The sequence below is a fragment of the Lichenostomus cassidix genome, chromosome 8 (assembly GCF_008360975.1).
Source record: "Lichenostomus cassidix isolate B80296 chromosome 8, HeHo_3.0, whole genome shotgun sequence".
In the NCBI taxonomy this organism is placed as follows: domain Eukaryota; kingdom Metazoa; phylum Chordata; class Aves; order Passeriformes; family Meliphagidae; genus Lichenostomus; species Lichenostomus cassidix.
Window position 1 is genome coordinate 20404026 of NC_139489.1, and position 9808 is coordinate 20413833.

The 9808-nt window shown below is 38.2% G+C and overlaps 1 protein-coding gene across 2 annotated transcripts; it reads right to left on the reverse strand.

Moving 5' to 3' along the window:
• Positions 1 to 172: 172 nt before the first annotated feature.
• Positions 173 to 8248, reverse strand: HENMT1 (HEN methyltransferase 1). Of its 2 annotated transcripts, none has more exons than XM_085068253.1 (7): positions 8139 to 8248; positions 7407 to 7538; positions 5791 to 5903; positions 5012 to 5146; positions 4419 to 4601; positions 2644 to 2821; positions 173 to 1122 (listed from the first exon to the last, which is right to left on the reverse strand). In XM_085068253.1, the coding sequence occupies exons 2-7, from the start codon at positions 7521 to 7523 to the stop codon at positions 727 to 729; spliced, it is 1122 nt and encodes a 373-aa protein (XP_084924379.1). In that variant the 5' UTR covers positions 7524 to 7538; positions 8139 to 8248; the 3' UTR covers positions 173 to 726. The 2 variants fall into 2 exon arrangements, with proteins under 2 accessions (XP_084924379.1, XP_084924380.1); XM_085068254.1 differs by having other exon boundaries at positions 7407 to 7653.
• Positions 8249 to 9808: the final 1560 nt, after the last annotated feature.

Consider the following 9808-nt stretch of genomic DNA (forward strand, 5'->3'; position numbering starts at 1 on the left):
TTCTTGATGATGGTGTTGGAGGGTTTTTTTGGTTGTGTTCTGGGGTTTTGTGCTTGTTAAATTTTTTCCATCTACTCTATTTGGGTTTTACAGTTTCGAACAACAGCTGCACATGAAAACACAGAAGATTTTTCACGTACCAGAGCCAGGTTAGCATCCACAATTACAGCAGTTCTTTAAATTTTTTTAATTTTTTTTCCAAAAACAGAACAAATATGCCAGTTTCATATTTCACTTCAGCTGGAACAACATTTGTTTTTCGTCGAGGCTGAGTATGTATTCCTCTTGAAAAAAGCATCTACAAATTTTATAGAAATTAAGAAAAAATTTGCCCTAAACCTATGTCTGACTCACATTATTCAGCACAACACAGTAGATGATAAAACAAACTATCCTTGAAGCTAACAAGAGACTACCAGAAATAATCTAGTAATGACAGCTACAATAAGGCAACAGAAAGCAAACAAATACTTCATTTTCTTCATGGGAACTTATTATTTCCTTTTAGCCCCTGATACTCTACTTGAAAGCCCTATAAGTTACTGTTTACTTTTTCAGAAGCACTCACATTCACTCAGTGTGAGTGGTGCTGACATAGAAATACCACTGATGGAGGATTTAGAAAAGGTTTTGTGGTCTAGTTAGCAGACAGAAGATACCATTTGACAGCTCCTAAAAAAACCACTTTCATTACTTTAACTGAACTTTGTATGAGAAATCTGTGATCTAATTTTCTTCATTTTCATGTTCAATATTGAACATCACAGCAGAACCATCACTGCTCAGTGTGACCTTGCCAGAAATAAGCTTGCATAACTTCTCAAAGGTACCACAAAGTCGATTCACTTTGGGAAAAGAAAAGATTGTTGCAAGAGGTATGTAAACCTCATTTCCACTGACAAATGGTTCCATGTTCTTTTCAACAACTGGTTTTCCAAGATACTCTGAAAAACAGTCCATTGAAGATTGGGATTTGGATTTTCTCTCAGGATCATCACCATACTCCTCACGTTTTGACATTAAACGGTGCTTAATGATTTGGGCTGTGAAAATAACTTCATTGATCACTGCATTCTGCAAGTACTTCTCATCTTTAAGACTTGGGTACACTGTTTTGAAGACCTTTACAACATACAAGAATACATAAAACGTTTACCACTATCACAAGCTCATTTTAACATTTGCTGGCCAAAAAAGCTTCTAAAATATGAATATGGTTTTCTATTCCAGCCTGTTTTGCTTATTAAACATTTTCATGTAACAGAAAAACTGGGCATATGAGTTGGTTTTCCATATTACAACTCTGCTGGCAGTTAAAGGAACTTAAAGAAACACCCCGAAACACAACAGGCTACACCTGCAAGCTATCCTTGGAGATGAAGCACAGTAAAGCCCTGCAATTCTTTACTTCTTTTTAATAATTCTCTTACTTCTCCCATTACTCATTATGAGGTTCTGGGGACAGTTCCATAATGATGGGAGATTCTAAATGACTTCTGAACTGTCATCTGGAAACCAAGACTATAGCATGTCATTTATTGTTTTCAGAGCAGAATATTAAATACACTTTCACAGCTACAGTGAGTGCAAAAATTAAATTGTGACATCAAAATCTGTGATCTTGTAGTGTGTTCAACACTGAGCCATATTCCAAGGCAATTAAGGAAACTAGGCAGGCAATCTCATTCCCACTTACTAAGAAGTGCTTTATACCAACATGCTACCTATCAAGTTCCACTGCCCATAATTATTTCTTACTTTCCAATTACATCTTGAAATGTTCATTTATTCCTATAAATTAAGACCTTGATAAGAAACACAACATTAACACTCTTGTTTAAAATCCAAGGATATCAATGTTAAAACTCTCTCCAAAATGCCTGTGTAACAGGAGATAATGAAAGCAATTTCTAGTACACACCTGTCACCTAGAGGTATTTCCAAGTTTGTTGAGCATTGAATACTACTTCATGATTCTATTAATGGCAGTAGATGACAGGTGACATTTCACATACATGGAAATGTCAAATACATAAACTACAAATGTTTTTATAGCTTGGAAACCATAGAAGGTACAGCCATAATGCCTCTTTACATTTCAGTTCAAGTCATTGAAGACACATATTTTTTTACACAAAGAACTGAAATATTAGAATATGTTCACTGAAACAAATAATTTAAGGCCTCATAAAATTGGAAAAAAAAGCTCCAACAGTATATTTATTTTTGCATTATTATTTCATGTCAACTCTGAAAAAAGTTTTATTTATATCAGATTTAGTTAGAAAGGCTTTTAAAAATTTTTTATGTATCTGAAAAATCTGTTTCATTGCCAACAGCACATAATAAATAAAATGAATGACTAGAGGAAAAACAGCTGGCAGAAAAGAAAAATTTCATTCTTAGGATAAGAGTATCTTAAAATAAGAATGATTATCCATTATGTTATTTAGCAAATACCCTAAAAGTTAAAGGTCTTTGTACAACTGGAAGCACAAATAGAAGAATGAGACTCTCTTGTTCTGATGACAATTGGAGCTAATACTGGATAGTAGCAACAGTCCATGGTAACAACACCTCACAGGCAGTCATAGACAATTTTACTCTTTATTCATACCTCCAAAGAAAGAAAATAATACTTACTGTTTTGTAAACTGCTTCAGGGGGTTTCTCAGACTGAACAGATGCACCAGTTTGAGGATATTTTCTAACAAACACACCGATTTGGGTACAAAACCCAACCTTCTCCATTCCTGTTGGTGGGTGCCCTACACCAGTAAATTCCACAGAGTAATCATAGCATCTAGCAGTCTCTAGAGCCCTAAGAAAGACAAATTATTCCAATTACATGAAATATTCATCTTTCCAAGTGATAATGCATTTGCAGCCTTAGAGTCTTGCTTCTCCTTAAGCATGCTTGAACATAATTTCTCTAACAATACTGCCATGCCTGAAGATAAGCACTGTCAAAGTTTATTGTATCAGAGCTGTAATATGCCTACCATAGTCTGAATCATTTAGTATCAGTAATTTAGCCATCCAAACATTACTGTTTCTTCTAAAATATGTGCACAGAATGTTAATGCTCTCAGTTGCTTAGTCACTAACTTGGAAGTCACCTAAAAACAACTGATTTTCAAGAATAGAATTATTTGAGAAGAACCCATAAAGAACATACATTCCCCAAAACCACAAGAGACCAGTTAATAGAGAAAAAGTGTGGTTTGTTGTAAATGTAAAAAGAGTAAAATACACCTAATCAAGGTTGTAACAGTGTACATGATACCTAAATGAAAACCATCTTGCAGCACATCAGCCAGTGTGAACAAAGGGATGGGACAGGGAACCAGAACTGCACTACCTACCTGCTTAATTCTCCATTTAAAAAAAAAGTAAACTAAATTAACTTCCCATGTATTTTAGAGAATATTGTCATACTTATATTTCACAACACAAAGGCTTTCTCGTATATACAGCTCAAAAAACCCCTCCACTCTTCAGTGATACCAGTATTTTTACTGCACATCTGTCTACAAGCAAAATCTAAATATACTTTAAGTCACAGAAATGGTCTCTAAGGTATTCTAAGGTAGCTAATTACAGGCAGGTTTTAGTATCATTATGTAGGGAAAAATATATGCTTCAGCTTTGCAGAACTATTTACTCAAAAATCACTGGATACTTTAAGGTGTATGGCAGAAACAACATAGTCTAAGGGGCAAAATTTCCATGATAGATACACCAAGAGTTGGCTATTGAGGTATAACGTTCTTTAGTGTACCATATGTCTTCTTCCACAACTGCTTGACAGTTGAATGTTATCACAGCATACATATCCCACTCCCTCTTTATTTAATTACACCTACTGATATTAAGGGTAAGATAGATCTCATGTAACCCTCTCTCATGTGCATATGATTTGCATAAAGTCTTTCATTGTGCCATGATCCATTAAACTATCCTTACTTGTGTTCAACGTGCCCCACTGCTGTGGTTATTTGATAAATCTGCTTGCATACTGTTACTAACTGAGTGCTTTGATTACACACCATATATAGCAAGCACATTTACTGGATTTTATGAAGCATTTCTATAGCAGGGTATTATGTAAAAAGGCTAATTGATACATTACACTAACACAATGTTAATTTTAATAAAAATATATAAAAAGTAAGTAAAAGTTTTAAGTCTTTTTTGCAGAGCAGTTACAGTAAAAGCCAACTTAACCACCATCATAAAACACAAAACCCACAGAATATGCTTAACTACTCTCAACGGCAAAGAAATGACCAAGTCAGGAAGGTGACACTTCACTGACAGCAAACCATATATGTGAGCCATTCTGAAAATGCACAGCCATTCATTTCTCACACTACTAGGCACCCAGAGCTGTCAGCATATGATGTTCAGTACCTTACCAGCTTTGAAATTGTGCTTGGTTCCACTCAAATTTGTGGTCTGGATGCCTGTATAACATCACTCTTGAAAACAAAGGGTTAAATTCAGAATTTGGAGTACTGATCACAACTATGCTTGGAGCCATGAAACCAAACACCACTTCAGGAAACTTCTTCAGCTCTGATTCTTCTAGGTGTTCTATTCTGAAAAGAGTAAGTTGATGTCTGTGTTTAAAAATGCCTTACTATAATCTTAACAACCAGTAAAAAAAAAAAAACCAAACCAAAGCCGTATCTGTAACTTGTAATTGTACACATAGCTCTGCAGTATGAGCACTGGCACTGTGGCCAAGTGGCAGCACAAATGTTTTTGTCCAAGCCAATCTCCTCATGCATTTTGTACTTTTTCACCACTATCCTTTCCAGCACAACTTGAATTGCTTAGTATCGTTAATTTAAACACAAGTTAGAAGATGCCACGCTTTTACGTTCTACTTTTCTAATTCTACTCTTCTGCCGGAAAGCTTTGATCAAGTCTGTTTGGAGCATGGACAAAATTCCAAACTGAACTCTAACGGGCTTAAAAAAATGTGTTGTTTTGTCCTAATACTCACAGTTCAATACATGTCACCAGGTCAAAACCAAGCATGCAAGGATCTTTATGGGCAACTGAACCATGATGCAAGGTAACAGTTAGGGATCTTTCAGATGGTTGCAAATAATCAACAGGAAGAGGAGACAATGTATGCCTACAAAATATTAAAGACAATGTTACAGAAAAGACCTTAAGACTAGATGAATTGTGCATATAAATGAACTAGCTAACAGCCTAGATACCTCCTAAATCTCAAAAGGGTTAACTACTTTACATGGATATAAAAAAGAAATATGCAATACACTTTTTGTAGTTACCTACAATAGGATGGAAAGAGCAGAAGTCAACCAGAAACTGTCCTTCATGTTTACAAAAATTTCCATTATACTCTCAAGTCACTTTGAAAGAAAGCCGCTTGTAAATTCTGATAGTAGTACAATTCCAGACTGAGCTAACTTTCCCATTTCAAATTGCTAAATAAGTCCCCATCATGCTGACTAAAAGTTATGTGCACATTTCAAAAAGATCAAAACTGATCTTTCTGAACACAAATAATGTAATGCATAAGCACAAGCAGATATTCCTAACACCATGAATTAGTACCTTTCCAAACAGTGTATTTCTCAGATGTGCTCTCCATGACCCAGACCTTTGGCTGCATTAGGTGATGTTATATTTTCTCTCCATGTCCAGCTAAGGAGAGGAGCAATAGAGCAGCTTTTGGTGAGCTCCTAGGGCCAGCCCATCACACCACTAGATCAAGACAAATACAAACCCCAAAACAATCAAAGAACTTACATTTTCTCTTTCATTACACTTGCACAAATATCTAGCCCAGCTAACACTTCAATGCAACGGCAGAATTTCAGCATACGGAGAAGGCTGCAATCAGCACATCCTAAATCTGCCACCTGTAAATTAGATATTAAAAAATATCTAAATGCTATATATTTCGAAGTAATTTCAGAGACCTTCACAAAGTTAAAATTCCATATTTATGTCAAAATAACTTTCTAATTATAAAGCATTTCACAAACATAGCTAAAATATACCGCTGCAAGCAAGCAGGATAGATGCAGTTTTGAAAATTATTTTTTAAAAATGTATGATAGCCCTGCTAGATTTTAAAAAAAGAATTAACCTTTTGTTACTACAGCTATAAACAAGTACGTGCAAGACATCCCACTAACTCTGAAGAATGTCTTCCACAAGAGTAACAGTAAGGTATGATTTTAAGTATCAAAGCTGCAGCAATTTTCACATTCACCGCTGCTTTTCGCTGGGCTGTTCTCCCTCCAAAACTCTCAGAACAGGCTTACCAGCAGCTAAGTTAGCAGCAAAGAATCTGCACAAAACAAGTTTACAGGCTCAGCCTAATGTTAAAGTGGGGAACTCTGGGGATACTCAGACCACGAAGCCAAATAATAGATATTCTTTCCTATAAGGTAAAGAGATAGTTGGGTATATAAACCAACTCCCACTGTTCTTTCTCAGGCTCAGTCAAGGTTGAAGCACACTGCTGTTCTCCATGTGAAAATCCTGAGTTGTTTCTGTCCAGCTTATCTACTCTCTGTGTAAACAGAAAGTTTACCTTACCACCACTTCCACATCCTAAATCATAAAATTCTTACCTTTAAAAACAGATGCAACACTGATGAAAACATTATATTTAAAAACAGATTATAGTGCCATGAACTCATAGTCTGGATTCTATTTTTATTAGCTACTAAAAGTATGATTACTTAAGAGCACTGCAGGTGCATTAGTTTCTTGCATTCCCCCTTAAGACATTAACATCAGTTTAAGGGTTAAACACTGAAGATTTGGGAAGATCTTTTGGGGAAGGAAGGGGTGGGGAGGACACATTACAAGAGAGAAAACACTACATAACATTACTTAAATAACTTTTCACAGCGAGTAGTGAAACAAGATTCTGGTATATTGGGGGACACACACATGACAACACAGGTGGAGGGTCACAAGAGCTTAAGAAAGCGGAGATGGGTTAGCCTCATGTAATCCCACACTCTCAGTGTTACTTCTCATCTGAGAACATCCATGCAAATAATGAGCTAAATCTGATACCGTACACGGAACTAACAACTCTGGAAAACAAAATGCAACTATGAAGAATGCAGCTTGAACCAAATTCCTCAGTATTAAATTAAAACCCCTACTCTCAAAAACAGTCTAAGGCATTTCTCTTGTTTAAATACTCTATTCTTCCGATCAAGTAACATTAATTATATGCACCCCTGAAAAACAACATATCATGAGGTGTCTGCTAAGGCCATTCAGTTTTAACAGTTCCTGCACTACTGTTTGGTAATTAGGTCAATGCATTTTGTCTTCCTGAGATACCAAGCGTCAACTTACTTTCAAGTTTATAACCTAAAAAGACAAAACATACCAACCTTCTTAGGTTTGTATTTCTCCACTAAATCTTTAACAAACTGGTGGCGCTGCTTGTGCAAAGGAGGCGTAAATTTAATAATTCGTGTAAACTCTTCTTCTTGAAAATTCTTATCCATAATATTTTGGTAATGCTAAAATAAAAGGTTAACTCTTATTTTCTGAAGCACTTCATAACAGATCCAATTACAGAGTTGACTGATTTCAGTGGTGAGTCCCAGTTAAGCAGCGGTAGACCAGGTCTGAGTTCTACAAAAAAAATGAAAAAACCCTGCGTTAGCACAACTAGGCTGCTCTCTCCACATATAATTATGTAAATAACCTTACATAAACAACTATAAATCATACACAAACCTTAAAAAGCAAATTTCATGATCTGTCACGCTCCATCCAGCACACCTGGACAGAGACTAAACCAAACACTCCAACCAAAGCAGCTGGGCCAAGCCTGCACACAACTTGACTGTTCGACAAGGTCTTTCACAAATAAATAAAAGTATTTATGCCTAAATATATCCGCACAAGCCCGGCTCGGTGCTCAGGCCACCTCAGGCCCCACCGCCTCAGGAGCCAAGCGGGCCTGCTGGGCTCCCCTCAGCAGTGCCCGCGTGAGGGGCCAACCGCGGCACTGACCGCCCGAGCCCCCCGGCTCCCGATAGCCCCCCACAGCCACTTCCCGCCGGCCCGGCCATCCCCTGCCCCTTCCCGGGACTGCCCCGAGCTTCTCCCTCCACCTTCTCTCCCACGCCGAGCTCCCGCCAGGCACAAGCGGCCGCCCCCACGGGGGTGCGGCACCTGCGGGGAGCGCCGGGAGCTCGGGCTGACAGCCCTCAGCGCAGGGGGATGTTCCCTAACGCACTTTAGTGCTGACAGCCCTCAGCGCAGGGGGATGTTCCCTAACGCACTTTAGTGCTGACAGCCCTCAGCGCAGGGGGATGTTCCCTAACGCACTTTAGTGCTGACAGCCCTCAGCGCAGGGGGATGTTCCCTAACGCACTTTAGTACTGACAGCCTGCACCGCAGAGGGATGGATGTTCCCTAATGTACTTCAACGCGAGACGATAAATCGGCATCGAAGGCCTTCCGAGGGTCCACCTGTTGCACTGATTTCTATCCGTGACAGCCTCCCTCAGTATAATTAAAAGGTGATTGGCGGTGGCGAGGGGTGTCCTGCTGTGTTTGCAGTTGTGTTTGCTACTCCCTTGAGATGCTGCTGTGCCGGCAGTTGTGTTCGCTATTGTGCTGGCTGCAATATGCAGTGAACTAGCCCTCTCTGGGGAAGTAAGGTAGAGAGCACTAAACCCCAAAACAGATGTCTTTTGCAGGGTTTTTTAAGTCTTTTCCACACTGGGGCCAGATTTGTCTCAAAGAGAAGGCAGCTGTATGGCTGCATGGTGAAAGCAGAGAGGAAAGCATGGTTCCAAATGTCCTGTTTGTTCTGTTCCCAGCATGTGGAGTGTTTGCTAATCACAGGGCAGGGCTGTTATTAATAAAGGTTGTATATAGTGTAGGCCTGGGACCTAGAAGGAGGCAGGACTGGTGGCAGTGAGGATAAAGATTTGTTAGACAAATTAGAACATAATTCAATGCCCTTTAAGATTTCAGCATATACTAGAAATGTATATGCTGACTCTTGGCTAACATTTTAAGTTTTGCGGATGTGGCCTAGTCAGAGCACAGGTAGCTAAGAGTAGGTTAGCTATGCTGTTCACCCAGTAGCTAGGACAGGAAATACATGTAGGTGTGCTTGCAAACTAGCAATCCAGGCAGCTCTTTCAGATAAATGAAGTTATTCCAGCAGTTCCATTGTGTTTTGTGAAGTGTAGCTGCTCTTACACACAAATCACCATCCTCTTACTCTTTTATAATTATATATAGTTACTTATAGTTTGCAAGTGAAAATCACCTCATTTTGCAGTTCTTGGGTTTGACTTTTGGGTTTGTTGGTTGGGGTTTTTTTTCCCTTTTTGGCTGTATTTGGTATAAAAACCAGCTGGGATGCCTGAGGGAAGGAAATCTAATTTGGAGCAAATGGATTTATAGGTTGCAACTATATCAGAGCTTTCAGCATCACACCAAAGAGTGAAAGAACTACAAAAATGTGATCTTATAGAGAGTAAAAAATACTAAGGTTTGGAACACATTGGCTAAATATTCCAACAGGTAAAGGTAAATGCATGAAAACACAATTTGGGCAATATAAACTATAACAGAAGTATGGGCTGTCTTGAAGTGGTTATACAATATAAATTGAGGAAGTGCTCTGAACAATAACAAAACCACTCAGGTTCAAAGAAAAGTTACTACTCTAGCTAACTGCCTTCAGAACAAGATCACTGTTATAAAGACACTTTCTCAGAATTAGTTTTTGTGATTAGTTCTTTGATTTAATGCAAGATTGTTA